This window comes from Vicia villosa, unplaced genomic scaffold (assembly GCF_029867415.1).
Source record: "Vicia villosa cultivar HV-30 ecotype Madison, WI unplaced genomic scaffold, Vvil1.0 ctg.001709F_1_1, whole genome shotgun sequence".
Classification (NCBI taxonomy): Eukaryota; Viridiplantae; Streptophyta; class Magnoliopsida; order Fabales; family Fabaceae; genus Vicia; species Vicia villosa.
This window is the reverse complement of record NW_026705705.1, coordinates 303,955-320,717: the sequence shown is the minus strand read 5'-3', so window position 1 is coordinate 320,717 and position 16,763 is coordinate 303,955. Positions and strand designations below refer to the sequence as shown.

Below are 16,763 nucleotides of genomic sequence, written 5' to 3'. Positions count from 1 at the left end.
AGTGGAAGAACCAAAACATAAAAACAACTTCATTCAAAGGAATCAACATGTGTTATCCTGCTCAAGCTACCAACAATTATGAGAATCAAAATGTTGTTTCAGAGGATGATGTGGTGAAAAACCAACATGAGCCATAAGATGTTGTTGTAGATGGTGTTGTGGTGCAAAACTAGCATCAGATTCAAGATGTTGCTGAAGAGGGTGTTGGGTTTAGACTAATGAGAGCTCTTAGGGTGAGGAGAAGAAGAATAAAAATAATAAGAAGAAGGTTAAGGCAAATGATAATTTTTTGTTTATTCTGATGATGATGATGAGGCCGACTATGATTGGTCTAATATTATCTCATCGAGAGGGTTTATATATGATAATGGTTTTTGATTGTGTAATGAAAGTTTATGCAATGAAGTTTTAATCTTTCTGTTTAACTTTCTTATGGTTATCAACTTAAACTATCAGCTTAAACTATCAAATTAGATAAACTAACAAACAGATAATTGTAATTAAAAATTCAACAGTTTGCGATGAACTTACTTGTAAGAAGCCGTCTTTTAGTTGCATTTCTGTCAAGTTCACTGCATCTTCAAATATTAAATTTCATAACAAAGTAAATATTAAACATAAAACAGATAAGAGTCAGTGTAAAATTTTCAAATTTCAAACCCTACTTCAACTATTACGTTTCATAACAAAGTAAATATTTAACATGAAGGAGATACTAGAACACAACAACTTCAAATTTCCAGAAAATATCTCTGACTTCAGTTTGTTCTTCAAATTCTTGTTCTTCTTTTTTGAATCTTCATACATAACCTTCAAATAGCTCACAACTTCCAACTCTAACTTCATATTACTCCCATCTTCATTTCCCAATTTTTTTCTCATGTCTTCATCCCATATTTTGTGACTATATTTTGAAATTTTTATTATATATATTTTATTTAAATATAATATTATTCTTTTTAATATTATTTTCTCTTTAAATTATTTCTACTATAATATTTTTATCTATATTATTATTATTTTTTATTTTCTATCACTTTTTAACATAGTAAAATTAATTCTAAAAGAAAACATTTAATAAGAAATAAGCATGATAATATAAACAAAATGTTAGTTACACAATCATGTCATGTAGTAAAAAAAAGGAGAAAATATATTAAATCCTAATCTTATAAGGAAACCAAGATGGAGAAGGTGGAGGAGTGTGTTGTTCGTAATTTGTGGGGGTCCTCTGATTGTAATTGGTCAGAGTTAAAAGCTGGAGGGCTTTTAGGAGGCTTACTTACGGTAAGGAGGAGTGGTGCGATTGTTCCAATTGCAAGCTTTAATGCTCGTGGTTTGTTGGGTATTAATGCATTGTGGAAAGGTACCAATTGTTACTTTATTAATGTCTATTCTCATTGCCTTATCCGGGACAAGAGAATTTTGTGGTTGAAGCTATTGGATTGGAAGTTTAGATTTCCAGCAGGGGAGTGGATTATGGGTGGTGACTTTAATGCGGTAAAATCTGTAGAGGAAAGAAGAAGCTTGTCGCAGGGAAGCAGGATTGAAATGGAGGAACACTTGAATTTTTTGAGTCTTTTGGATCTTACGGATCTTCCATTGGTAGGAAACAAATATACTTGGATTAACTCTAATGGAAAAGCAAGGAGCAGGATCGATCAGATATTGCTGCCTGAAGGAATTATAAATTTTTGGAAGGCTGTGGCGCAGGTATCGGGTAATAGGGATATTTCAGATCATATACCTGTATGGATAAATCTAGCTCTCTAAATTGGGGGGCGGAACCTTTCAAAGTGTTCAATTGCTGGTTCGACCATGAGGATTTCCTTCTGTTTGTCAAGAAGGAGTGGCGGTCTTGCACTGTAAAAGGTACTGCTGCTTTCATTCTTAAAGAAAAATTCAAATTCCTTCGTGATAGGATTGGGTTAAAGAAGGGGATAGGAATTCCAAGTTCTTTCATATAACTATGAAGAACCGGGTAAGAAAAAAATGCTATTGTATCTCTTCAGTCGGACTCTGGTGCTTTGGAACAGGTGACGGATATTAAGCAGTTTGTCCATACTTTTTTCAAGCTTAAATTTAAGGATGGTCATCAACCAAGACCTCGTTTTGTTGGTGATGAGTTTAATAGGCTGAATCAGGTGGAGAGGGATGGGCTGGGGGTGGAGTTCACAAGGGATGAAATCAAAGAGGTTATTTTCAGTGGTGACGGAGATAGGAGTCCAGGGCCCGATGGATTTAATTTGGCTTTTCTGAAGCATTGTTGGGAATTTTTTGGGGATGAGATTGTTCTCGTCGTGTAGGATTTTTACCTTAAGGCAAAATTTCCTCGAGCTATGTCTGCAACGTTTCTAGCTCTTATTCCTAAGGTGGACTATCCTAAAAAATTGGAGGAGTTTAGGCCTATTAGTCTAATTGGCTTTGTGTATAAAATCATATCAACGATCTCGGCTGCTTGATTTAGTAAGGTGATCGGGAAGTTGATATCTTCATCTCAAACTGCTTTTATTCCTGGGAGACAGATTTTAGACGGGGTAGTGGTTGCTAACGAGATTGCGGACTATGCTCAAAGGATGAACAAGGAGTGTATTATGCCGAAGGTGGCTTTTGCCCAAGCCTATGACTGTGTGAATTAGGGCTTCTTAAGAGAAATGTTGATAACTATGGGGTTTGGGGAGAGATGGTTGAGGTGGATGGAAGGTGGAGTTCTTAACAATAATATGTATGTTTTAATTAATGGAAGTCCAATAGAAGAATTCTCGTTTCATAAAAGTCTAAGGCAGGGAGATCCATTATCTCCTTATCTCTTTACTATAGTGGTTGAAGGATTGGCAGGAATGTTTCGTAACGCTACGCAAAGATGAGAATTTTCTGGGTTCGCGATCAATGGTCAGCAACGATACCATCTTATTCAATTTGCCGATGATACTATTATTGTGGGGGATGGAAATTGGTCGAAATTGTGGACTATTAAAGTTATTTTGAGAGGTTTTGAGATGGTATTAAGCTTGAGGTTAATATGTGGAAGATCAGGCTGTATTGAATTAGTGTTGAAGGCTCATTTCTTCAAGCTGCTGGAGATTTTCTGTGTTGTAAATGGGGTCGATTGCCATTCAAGTTTTTAGACATTATTGTGGGGATTAATCATAGAAAAATTAGTTTTGGGAATCCGGTTATTGGAATCCGGAAAGCGGGGGGAGGGCCAGGGATAAAAGATGTGGGATTATTTAATAAGGCGCTTCTTTCCAAATGGCTCTGGCGATTTCTTAAAGAGGATAATGCTTTTTAGAAAGGTATTTTGGAGACGAGATATGGAAATCTATTTGACAGAATTTTGTTCAAGAAAAAGGTTGGAAGGAATTGCAACGAGTCACAATGGTGGCGAGACTTAATGGTTTTACGGGATTCGTTGGACAACAACGATTTTACTTCACTCATTTCTAGTAGGATTGGTGATGGAGTGTCTACTCCGTTTTGGGATAATCAATGGCTGGGGCATGGAGCTTTTAGAGTCAGTTTTCCAATTTTATACCAGTATGCTACAGATGATAAATGCAGTGTTAGTAATATGGGATGTTGGGCTGATAAAATTGGGAATAGAAATTTGATAATTGCTTCTCGGTTCTTAACACTGAGGTTGCTTCTAAATTAGATGATCTAAAGGAGGTGCTGGTTCATATTGCTCCTTCTGGTCAGAATAATGATTTGATTATTTGGCCATTTCATGGCACTCAGTGCTTTTCGGTGCGGTCCTATTATTCAAAATCACTTCAAGACTCGGTGATTGAGGGTGGAGATAATAGGGTGAAAAGTTCTTTGGCTGTGTTATGGAAAGCAAAGGTTCCATCTAAGGTGCAAATTTTTGGTTGGCGTTTGGTGCAAGATAAGCTGCCTACGAAATTTCAATTGGTTAAACGGGGTATTATTCAAGAAGATGTAGAATCTTTATGTTATGGTTGCAACCAGGTGGATGATGTTAATCATTTATTCATTGGCTGCTACTGTGTAAGGCGAGTTTGGAGGAAAATTTTCGGTTGGCTGCAGTTGGATTATGTGGAAGAAGCTACGTGCTGTGACCATTTTCTACAAATGGTGATTGTTTTGAAACCTTATTGTGACAACAATCACGTAGGGAAATATGGATGGTCGTGTGTTGGTGTTTGTGGCGTCATCGAAACGATATTATTTTCAATAATGGGGCGATCGATCCGGATGAGGTTGTTCACAATATTTTGATGTTCTCTTGATGGTGGCTAGCAATAGGGGATAGGAAGAACATTTATTGTAATTTCTATGAATGATTCAAGAATCCCTTAGCTTATTTGTAGGTGTTTGTTAACTGGCTGTACTGTTTTTTTCTGTTTCCTTTGTATTTGGGTTTAAAGTACCCCATAGTACTTTCTTGTAATACATTGTTAATTATCAAAAAAAAAGTCTCATTATGCCAAAAATACATAAAAAGTTCAAAATCTAATTAATTCATTGCAAATTTTAATTTGTCCTTCTTGATGATCCATTATCTGCAATTCGGTAGTGAGGCTCAAATGAGCGTTTACCATCTGCGGGTGATTCCTATCCATAAAAAAGTATTAAAATAATACTCATAAGCTTTAACTATAAATGCATCAAAATAATATACCTGTCTTCCACTAGAAGTTTGCATTTGCCTTAAGAGTTTAATTTCCTCTTTCCTAGCATTGTCTCTTTGTTGTAAGAATGCAACTGCCTCCATCAATTCATTAGTTTTTTGGTTCTTTTCTTTAAGTGAATTAATTTCTTCTTGCGTTTCCTTAATTTTTCACTTACTGCAAAAGATACCGATCTTGTAGATCTGTTAATCGGAGATAGCGTAATTCTAAGTCTCATACTACAAACATATCCATGTTTTTATTTTCCATATACTTTTTGAAATGCCTCATTTTCAGACACAGAATCCTTAACTACACATTAACATTTCTGCACCCCTAAAAAATATTGCCTTTTCTTTTAATTTATACATCGGTTCAGCAATTTCTCTTTTAAAATTAACTGGACATAAATTTCTCTTTCCTTTTTAGACTACATTACGCCTCACCATTTGGTTAAAGATACAAGTAATACTATTGTGCAACTTCATTATGAAAAATTACATGAAGTATGATATATGTGATATATATATATATATATATATATATATATATATATATATATATATATATATATATATATATATTTAGAAAGTAAGAATTCATTAATAGGAGATCTAAAGGTTCTCCAACCCGTATACAAGAGCGAAAACGCGCCCCAAAAAGAAAAAATTACCTACCAATTACATTACGAGAGAAAATACACCGGACCCTTACAAAACTCGTAATAAGAGTAATTGGGATGGGTAATTTTTCCACAAAAAGACCATCTCCACACTAAAGTCTTGATATTCCAAATGATGTTATTCACGCTCCACGCCTCCCTGCGAAAACACACACCGTTTCTAACCAACCAAAGACATCAAGTTGAAGCTTGACAAACTAAACCCAATTTTCTATCCGAAACCTTTTGACTATCAAAGAAACGATGCCAATATAAAAAAATTGATAAACACCCTTCTTCTAAAAAAACCCCTTTACCCACCCAAAACGCTATTTCTCTCCAAATATTTCCAACCACCAAACAACCAAAAAAGGAGTGGTCCCTTGATTCCTCACCATTACCACAAAAAATACACTTTAAATCTTCCAAAGGGAAAGACATACCTCGAATAACCAAAAGATCTTTCAAAGGAAGCCTATTGTGAAATAGTCTCCAACCAAAAGCTTTTATTTTAAACGTAACCTCCGTCTTCCACAAAAATCTGAACGCTTCCATATGATTAATTGGGGGACCATATGGAGAGCTAGACTTCTCGTAATATTCGTAACAAGAGGCTACCGTGAAATCCCTCTCCACATTTCCGGACCAAACCACGGTATCTTTACCTAAAGCCCACCCATTAAAAGCCTCCAAACACTCCTTTAAAGACAATAATTGAGCGGATAACTCCGGATCTTCCACAACACCACCGGGTAAACCGAAATCTCCCCACCTCCCCACCTCTTCCACCCATCCCCCCATTGCCGCCACCGACACATTCTTTAAACGGGAAACCAAAAATAAGTCCGGAAATTCCTCTAATAAAAGTTTATCTTCCAACCAAATAGCATGCCAAAAAGGGGTATTATAACCATTGTGAATAATAAATCTACCACACCCGACAATAGGATCACACAAAGAAGAAGAAGGAGTAGAAGAAGAATTAATCTTAAGGATATCTTTCCACCAAATGGAGCAAGAGTTAGAAACTTTTACCTTAAAATTCATGCCGAGGGCTTTGGAAGATAAGTCACCATAACGCGATTTTAACACATTACACCAAAAAGAATTTTGGCCTTGAAGAATCCGCCACCTCCATTTATTGAGAAGAAACGTTGCCACATTCTTGATTCCAAGACCTCCTTTAGCAAATGGTAAAGTAACATCGCTCCATTTTTTTCAATGAATGCACCTTCTATCTTCCATCCCTCCCCACAAAAATTTACTTTGAACACTAGTAAATTTTCTTACCACTTTTTTGAAATGTGGAAGTTTTATTGAACAAACCTTTTTTATTAGATAAAATAAAATAATAAACTAAGCAATGCACGAGACTTGTATAAAACATATTCTTAAACTGTTCACATTGCACTAAAAGAAAAGCCATGTTATTACTCTCTTTTGAGGACTATAAGAAAAAATTTCGAACACAACAGAATTGTATAAGCATGAACTAAAACTAAGTGTATTATGAGACAAAGTAGTTACAAGGCTAGTTAATGAACTCAAATAATCATAATTCTCAACTTAATTTAACCAATTTTCAGACATGTTCTCTCCACCAATAAGAGATGCCATAAGGATATATTTTTTATCAAACCTTAAGGAGAGTAACAAATATTTCAAAAAAAATTAAGTTGTACAAACATTATTGTTGTAAGCATCTTCATTGACAAAAGACCCGTCAAACTTTTTATGAGAAACTGCATACATTTCTCCTCCGCTGTATGTTTTCCCATCTCTCGAATCCTACAAATAAAAACAAATATTAATTATTTGTACTATCAAACATACAATCAACAATATATAGACTTAGACATACCAATGCTTCCTCGATAAACCAGAACCGTAAATAAATTCAAATAGAATCGTGAAATCACTCTATCGAAATATCAAACAAATTAAAACAGAACCGAAAACAACCAGATTCAATGCTTCCTTCACATAACTTCATAAATACCTTCACAAAACTTCACCATATGCTTGACATCATAAATAGCATTACCAAAATAAACACGGACTATAAAACTAAAAAAAGTACGTTGGGTCAATGCCTTAACAAGGTAACTGAAATCATAAGGACTACAAAATGTTTTTTTTTTTAATAAGCAATGGGATTAAAACGGAGTATTATGGATACTCCAAACCGGGAAGAACAAAAGGAAAGCTCCAACTACTCAAAACAATTGAGAGGAAGGATATTCCATATGTGAAAATTACAATTATCCCTAACGGCATAATACGATTGAAGCCAAATCCAAGAGTAATAAACAATCCCCGACATACATTCGGTAAAACTAAAAGATTCATTTCTAAAAATAATCGCATTACGATTTAACCAAATGATCCACACCGTAGCTAGCCATATGACCGCAATGATAATTCTCTTAGTTTTAACCTTCACCTTCTCATAGCAAACAAAGAACTCCTCAAAGTCAACCAAAAGAAAATTGTCAACCGGACCGATCCATTCGAACACCTTCCTCCAAATACTCGAAATGACAGAACACCCTCCCTTTAAATGATATAAATCTTCCTCCTCCACTTGACAAAAAACACACCTATTCCCTCCATCAACCAAAGGTATTCCCCGTTTAGTCAATTGATCCTTCGTTGCCAATCTATTATGCAAGAGTCTCCATCCGAAAAAAAGGATTTTCGGAGGGGCTTTAATGCTCCAAAGAAAACCAAAACTCTTGAGAAAAGGAGAGACTAAGGAGGGGCTTTTAAGCTTTTCATAAAATCTATCGTAGCATGAGCTTACGCTAAAAATACCTTCCCCGTTACAGCCCCAAGAAAACTTGTCTTGAGTCCCCTCCGTAGGCCGAAACGCACCGATTTGATCGATCAAATCCAGCCATAAAGAGATGCTGCTACTGCTGCCATTGTGGAGCAGCTCTACGGCAGACTTCCAGCACCAAACAGAGTCGACAAAACAGCCAGCCTCCGATACTGACAAGGCATCGTCGGTTGCAAGCACAAACAGCTCCGGAAATTGGAACATGAGTGCCGGCTGCCCCGCCCAATTGCTGTACCAGAACGGGACAGCAGCGCCGCTTCCGAGTTGACACCCAATTGCACCTGCAAAATTATGGTTAAAAAGAGCAGAATAATTGTCAGATGTAACCAAATCCCTCCACCAAATGGAGTCTTTTTTCTTCACGACCGATATGTCACCTATAAGGATTTTCAACCTTAAGTTTCCGTATCTAGCCTTGAGAATTTTACTCCACTCCGCCTCCTTCTCCACCAATATCCTCCACTTCCATTTGCTAATCAAAGCCAAGTTCATTATTTCGATATTTTTAACACCCAAACCACCCTCTTCCCGAGGTTTGCAAACGGTATCCCAAGACACCCAATGGATAGTTCTTTTTGAATCATTACCATTCCACAAGAATCTTGCTTGAATTGCCCGGATTTCATTTAAGATCTTAGTCGGCGCTTTGTAGAAGGAAAGAGTATAAATAGGTAACGAGCTTAACACGGAATTAATCAAGCACACCCGCCCCGCACAATTGAGATTGATACCCTTCCACACGGACAACCGCCTCTTAAACATCGAAATCAAATCCCTCCACATAGAAAGCTTCCTCGGATTGTCTCCCACCTTAACTCCAAGAAATTTAAAAGGAGTTATCCCCACATTGCAAGAAAGAAAAGTAGACGCCGCTTCTAGATAGTCTTCGTCCACATTAACCCCGTATAGTTTGCTTTTGTTAAAATTAACACGCAGCCCCGACATAAGTTCAAAGCCCCTGAGCAAAACCTTGAAACTCCATAGATTCGCCGTATCACCTTCCGCCACTAAGATGGTGTCATCCGCGAATTGTAACACATTAACACTCACTTCTTCGTTTATTTTGAACCCCCTAAAATCTCCATTCGCTATAGCTCCTCTCACTAAAGCCGTGAGGACTTCCGAAACTAGAACAAATAAGAAAGGAGACAACGGATCACCTTGACGGAGCCCTTTAAAAACCTTAAAATCTTTCGTGATGCTACCATTGATTAAAACGGACATTCCACTATTGCAAATACATCCCTCCATCCATCTCAACCATCTATCTCCAAACCCCATCTTCTTAAGTACGAAAAGAAGAAACTTCCAATTCACCCGATCATAAGCTTTTTCAAAATCCACTTTCAAAATGACACAACTCCTCTTCTCTCTTTTTGCTAGATCCAAAACTTCGTTCACCACCAAAACACCATCAAGAATGCTTCTACCCGGAACAAAAGCCGTTTGGTTAGGCGCCACCAATTTCCCAACAACATTTTTCAATCTACCCGCCAACATTTTAGCAAGGATCTTGTACAAGCATCCAACTAAACAAATTGGTCTGAATTCATTTAAGGATTGAGGGTTTTTAACCTTCGGAATAAGAGCTATGAAAGAAGACGTACAACCATTAGTTAATCTCGCCTTGGCGTAAAAATCTTCCACAAATAAAAGCACATCCTTCTTAAGAGTTTCCCAAAAGAATTGAAAAAATTCAATTGAGTAGCCATCCGGACCGGGGCTTTTGCTACCATCACAATCCCATACTGCTCGTTTCACCTCATCCTCCTCAAAAGGCCTATCCAACCAATCTCTGTCCACCTCATTCAATCTTGCGATTTCAACTCCTTCCGGGACTGCCCTATCCATGTCGTCTTCTTTAAAGTAATTTTCAAAGTGGTTTTTGATCTCCTCTTTAATCTCTTCCACACCCTCAACCGTGCCCTCGGCGCCTTCCAACACTGTTATGGCATTTCTCCTCCTTCTTTCTCTAATAGAGTTGTGAAAAAATCGAGTATTCTTGTCGCCCTCCTTTAACCAAAGTTGCCTAGACTTTAGTCTAAGCATGGTTTCTTTGACACCAATCAATCTCCAAAATTCCTTACTAGCTTCTTTCCTATCTTCCGCTAAAGAGAGGGAGGGACTCCCGAAGTTGTTAGCCAAAGAATCATCCAAATCGTTGATCTTACCAACCTCGTCCTCTATCTTTAAATCGACCCACCCAAACACCTCATGATTCCAATTTTTGATAAGAGGCTTCAAGGCTTTTAGCTTTTCGAAAAGAACGAAATCTCCTCTTCCCACAAACTTCAGTTTTGCCCATTCATTACAAATAAAGGATTTGAAATCCTCATGTTTAAGCCAAGCATTGTTGAATCTAAAAGGCTTCGGTCCCCAATCAATGTTCCCACAAAAAAGACGTATCGGGGCATGGTCCGATAAATCTCTAGCGCCAATCCTTTGGTCTATAACCCCCCACACCTCTAACAACTTATTTGTCACCAAAAAGCGGTCAAGTCTACTGAACGCCTTTCCGTTATCTTTGAACCAAGTATACTTTCCACCGACGCAAGGAACATCAACCACACCCATCATGCCGATAAAGTCCTTAAAGTCAATCATACCTCTCCTGTTATGATTAGCCCCTTCCCCCAACCTCTCTTGACTAGAAGTAACCTCGTTAAAATCACCCCCTAAGCACCACTGAACGTCACCAGCCCTGTTCCGCAATTCCACCAAACCGTCCCACACCTTTCTTCTTTGCACTACCGAGTTGGGAGCATAAATATTAACTAGATTAATCAACCTTCCATCTAAGGAGATGTTGATCCCAACATAACCCAACCCTCTAAAACTGTAATTGACTTGCAGAGAGTCCTTCTTCCAAAGAATTAACATACCTCCCGCCGCTCCAACCGAGCTACTAGCCGTCCACTCAACTTCAAAACCTCCCCAAAAGGATTTAGCAATTAAGTCATTAACACATTCAAGCTTGGTTTCTTGTAACAAACACACATCAACATTTCCAGAACATAACAGGAAACTAATTCTCTTTCTCTTTGAATAGTTCCCACCCCCTCTGATATTGTAAGAAACAATATTCATAACAACGATTTTTTAAACACCTTCCCTCCCTTCGCTCCCCTACTGTCTCTCCTTTCCATCTCCTCCAGCTTTTTAACAGAACTGTTTTCATCACCACCACCAACAACCCCCAAATCAGAAAGAGATTTCCACAATTTGTTACCCACCTCAGAATTAGGAGAATTGATAATCCTACGGTTACACCTCCTAACGTCGGAATCGGTATGAGACAGACAAGGCAAAAACGTACCGTTCGAGATGTCATCTTCCTCCTTGGAAAGGCTAAAACGGTCTTCTGCTATCTTCTCCACGTGGCAGCCAGATTGGTGAGCGCTATTGGTTTTTCTCGGCGCGATACAAGCAAAATAAGAAGGGGCAGCATTTACCCTCTCAGCGTATTCGTGAATCTTCCTCACAGACTTTTTCCTTATTTTGCTACAAGCCCCATTGGGCTTAGAGATAGCCTTTCTGCAAGCATTATCGAAAGATAATGGGCTTAAAAGTTTGGCAGCCTGTTTCGATGGCCCACAAGCATCACACCCAACCTCTTTTATTCCACTAGATGCCCGGGTCCCACTAACACTAATGCCAGCCATCAAACCCTCCTTCTTGCCGCTACGGGACAAGGACACGTCCTCCTTAAAAAACCTGACATCTTCGGCTGCATTAAATGCACCTGGAGCATGGGAATTTACCGAAACATCATTTGGCTCCCTCTCCACGTTAAATACCACGTTGACACCTTTTGAGAGAGACTTCTCCAACCCGCCGCCTACTGGCTGCAAAACAGACCCTCTGTTGCCGTCTGTCCCAGACCCTACCTCATAGCTAGTCTCCTTCAACACTCTGTCCAAGGTCAAAGGATCATTTGATGCGTCACTGTCACCCCCTACCACTTCCTCGAGAAAACCCTGCTCCGCCGGAGAGGAAGAAAACTCCGATTCTTCCACATCTCTGTCTCTAGATGCCGATTCGGCAGATTCATGAGCAAACGCCTCTTCTTTTAGGAAGCACCTGAACGATTCACCATCTACTATCACCACACAAGTTTCATCGATCGAAACCCCTAGCTTGGTCTTGATAAGAAACTTAGCTTCATCCATCACCACTCTTGTCACCGTATTGTCACTACATTTGATGAAAACTCCAAACGCTTCAGCCATTAGATTAAAAAGTTTCACACTCCATGCATGACATGGAAGACCAGAAACTTTAATCCAGATTAATCTCTCCTTATCAATGTCTGAAGCTTTCCATGCCCTGATGCTACTGAACCATTCTTCCCACCACTTCCTTCGTTCTTCTATGAAAATTTCTACCTCCCCTATGATAAGATCTTCAAGCAGACATAAATTAGGGCCCAATAACGTCACCCTGATCGTAAAAATCCCTTCTTCTATAAACAGCTTTTTCAAGATTGGTGCCAACGCAGAATTCTTCAAAGTTCCTACGTACGCCCTCCCATATCTGGTAACGTCCTCCTCCTCCGCAGAGACTTCAAAAGTTTTGATGGAAGACGCCCCTCCGTTAGAAATCCCTGAGGACTTCCGATTCATCGCAACCTCCGCAAAAGACCGTCTATCTATCCATCCTGCACCATGTCTTCCTCTGACCTCTACGTTTCTTCCGTTCACAAGGTTACCCTTAGGTGGTGCCCTAACATTAGTGCTCCCAACTCTTTGGAATCTAGGAATATTGGCATAAAGTTTCCTTCCTTCCAGCAACGTATTGTCTAAGTTGATAGCCAATAACTTCTCATCAACCACATTTTGATAACGTGCAAACCCAAATCTTTTGCCTCTGCGGTCCCTCCTAGGAGGGATGACCACTTCCACTAAATCACCATGATCTTTCAGTTCGTGAAACAAATCCTTGGCTCCCCATTCGTTCCCAAACTCCGTAATATAAAAAGACGATACCGCACCGGCAACGTCCTTCTTCTTCCCTCCGTCCGCCACATCCCACATTCCCCTACCTTCATTCTTAGCTTTGTGCCTGTCAACCCTATTCCACCCTCCTGCCTGCTCCGTGTAGAATCCCATGAGAACAGCTTGAAAAAAGAAAAACTCTCGAAGAGTTAGAGAGAAGGTAGAGAACCTCTCTCTAACATTTTGTCATGATGTGCCAAAACAAGAAGATGATGAATGAAGAAATGATGATGATTTAGAAGGATCTTTGTGGTGATATGAAAAATACAATTTTGGAATGGTACATCTAGTAGGTGTGATTGTGAATCTATTTTTAAAATTGTGTATCTATTTATGATATTGTTGAAGCTATGGTGAAATAAAATTCTTCAAAACTAGTGGTTGTGGAACTATAAGGACTACAAAATGTAACCACTTTACATCCTCATAACAAACAAGTCCAGATCAAGAACAAATGACATTAGAATAATATCATACCTCTTTTATTAGAAAAAAGGTGTAAAATATAAATAAATGGAATATTTTAATAAATAATACTTAGTTTTAAGAAAATCAGGTATAAATTAAAGTAGTGACAAATTTATAAATATAAATTCATACTCGATTTTAAGAAAAAATGGTGTATATATTAATTATTAAAGTAATGGCAAGTTTAAAAATATAAATTTATATGTGATTTTTAGAATATTAGATGTGATATATTTTTTTCTCTCGCTCGCACTTCTGCTCCTGTTCCGGTAATCAGAAATAAAAACACGAAAACATGAATAGTATCCCTCTTCTAACATGAATCGTCACGCTTCATCAAACTAGTGTGTCTCCGTTTAACTCTCTCACTCATAGTGTTCGATGTTCGAAACCCTCAAATCTCTCAACCCTCTCTCGATTCCTCTTGGTTCCTCTCTTAATCAGTTAATAGAATCATCAATCAAACCCTAAAAACCCCAAATTGAAGGTGTTTAGGATTGCTTCAATCGATATTGATTGAAGATTTACAATTCAATATCTCTCAGTGGAAATATCTAAATAACGCCAATCTTGTTCCAAATCTCTCTCAATAACTCACTCAAAACAAGCTTTCAATTTTTCCGCTCTCTCGTAATCGTCAAACCCTTTCTCATAACGTGGTATGAGCATTTACTTATTATTTTAAGTTTTTTTCTACTTTTTTTTCTTTCTTTCTTAAACCTGCAGATGTTCTCATGTCAATATGAAAAATCCCACTTAATCAATCCTGGTGAGTATTTAATTAACATGATTTTTCATTTAACTATCATAAGGATTTACACTTTTTATCATGATTTTATTATGTTTTTTAATAATTTAATAGTGGTAAATAATATGATGCAGTTTGTAATGCTTCCATGAGGAGGTTGGTAGTTACCTATTTGATTTCAAAAGGAGATTAACAAGGTTTTGATTGGGGCAATTAAGTATTTGGTTTCATATTATTGGTAAATAGCTACTGTAGATTTGTTGCATATTTTTGTGTTATTTATTTTTAAGATGTCATCATTAGATAGTCTAATATTTTGATGGTCTTGTGTTGGCTTTGTTTGCCTCTGTTAAAGTAATTTAAAATTGATCATTTCAATGGGGTAATAAGTCTTGTGCACCAGTTTTACAAGACAACAACCATCCAATGACAATATTCATATAAGATATTACCTTGTTTCACACTAAGGTAAAAATATGGTGACACAATTCAAAGTGGCCTGGGAAAAATGTAAGTATTATCCATAGACATACATAATGTGTCATGATTTTCTAATAAATGAAAATAAATATTATTGATTTTGTGTTTGCCTTTGTAAAATGAAATTTGAATAATTGTTTTTCTTATGTTTTCTATGTATGTATTCATGAATTATTTTGATTTGGAGACTTCTATTTTTGTTATTATGGAAAGAGATTTGTTTGAAAATTAATTGTCAGGATGTTAGTTTACTGGTTGCAGCAACACATGAACAAGACTATCAACTGATGGTTGGTTATCATGTAATTTTAACTCTAAGAAAATTCTACATGAATGCTTAAAAAAAGCTCTTAAACAATTCATTGGATTCATATGTAGTGCATGCATAAAAGCTCTTGAATGTTTCTATGAGTTCCAATTTCCACTGCAACTAGTGTTAACGGAGTCCATGTATAAGAGATCGATAAAGTCTCCTAATTTAGTAGGTTTTGACTTATAGGTTCTTTTGGGTGTTCCATTTTCTCTCACAACGAGTAGTTTCTCATATACAGGATTTTGTAAATGGTTTTGAAATAAAGGCTTACTTGAAAATTTACTTAGATAAGTGACTACATCTCTTAATGCTAATAACATTTGTTTTACTATAGCTAAAATCAATTTCTTACCGTATTTATGTGAACCAAAAATCAGAGAGAAGATTTTTGATTTCAATCCTTTATTGGCTATCATGTTATGTGTGCTTTTTTATTATCCTTAATAATGAGTCTATTTTTTATGCTCAAACTCTTAAGAGTTCCCTATTGAGTAATCTAATCTCACTTTGACATTATGTTTAGTTACAAAATCAATTTAACACTTATGCCTTTAATACTGTGTGGTAGTAAGTCTACCATGAACATTTTAATTTCCTTTTCTTGTCTTCATGCAGTGAACTCGTGTTTGGAAGAGGACAAATGTTTTTGTCTTTGTCTTGCCAAAATGTCTTGTATGCTGCTAAGATGAACACTTAGAGGATCCTGTAAAATTCTGCAAGTTTTGGATGTTAAGCTTAATACAAGAGTAATAGTTATTTATTATTGGAGAAAACATGACCATGACACTTTCTTCGAATGGTTCCATGATTTAGTACTGTGAGGAAGCAAGTCTTGTTTAAGCACAATTATTATAGTTGTAATTTGATTTTTGTTGGCAATATCTTGTTAACTTTTGTTTGTATTATTTCATACTTCCGCATCTTGTACTTGGATGTAGTACATTTAATTATAAGCTTCTTTTATTATAAATTTGCATTTGCTTTATTGTTTAAAATGTAAATTTTAGGATATTTGGTGTCAATTGCGATTTAAATTGACATTTTGTGAGAAAAAAAAGCATAAATAAATATTAAGAAAAAGATTTAAGACCTTATATTATTAATAAACTTTAATGTTAACTATTGCCATTCAACTTCGGATTTTACAGGTCTTAGATGGTGACATTTAACACCCTTTTCACTCGATACCTGGTATTAAATATCAACATTCAATGACCCTATGTAGTAACAAAAGGTGTCAAATCAATTTTTTATACCAGTTTTAAAACAGGTGTGGAATGTCATACTTACCATACCGGTAGCTATAACACCGGCAATAACTGGTGTTGAATATCTAAAAAATTGGTGTTAAATACTCTTTTTGTATTAGTGAGTTCAGTACAAACTATTGAATCAATACTAAATTTCTTATTTTTTGCGATGTCAATACCTTGATCTCGAATAAATTCGTAAATGAAAAAATTAGAAATTATGAGGTTTGGAAGGTTACCATTGGCGTTAGAGAGAGGTTACCATTGGCGTTAGAGAGAGTGAGTCCAACTTGGATAATATTACGGTCGTCCACATTAGCCTTCAAGAGTAATGAGTGTATGAACTTTGAGAATGGAAAGACAAACTTGTACTGTCAGG

At 36.9% G+C, this 16,763-nt stretch overlaps 1 protein-coding gene across 1 annotated transcript; it reads left to right on the top strand.

Moving 5' to 3' along the window:
• The first annotated feature begins 1,185 nt into the window (after positions 1 to 1,185).
• On the top strand, positions 1,186 to 2,306 carry LOC131636377 (uncharacterized). The gene is made up of 2 exons (XM_058906986.1): positions 1,186 to 1,749; positions 2,037 to 2,306. The coding sequence occupies exons 1-2, from the start codon at positions 1,186 to 1,188 to the stop codon at positions 2,304 to 2,306; spliced, it is 834 nt and encodes a 277-aa protein (XP_058762969.1).
• Positions 2,307 to 16,763: the final 14,457 nt, after the last annotated feature.

Excerpts from the sequence above, each read along its gene's own strand:
- LOC131636377 (XM_058906986.1), top strand. The coding sequence starts at position 1,186 with ATGGAGAAGGTGGAGGAGTGTGTTGTTCGTAATTTGTGGGGGTCCTCT. Across the intron at positions 1,750-2,036 it reads ATATTTCAGATCATATACCT|GTGACGGATATTAAGCAGTT; the intron begins GTATGGATAAAT and ends GCTTTGGAACAG.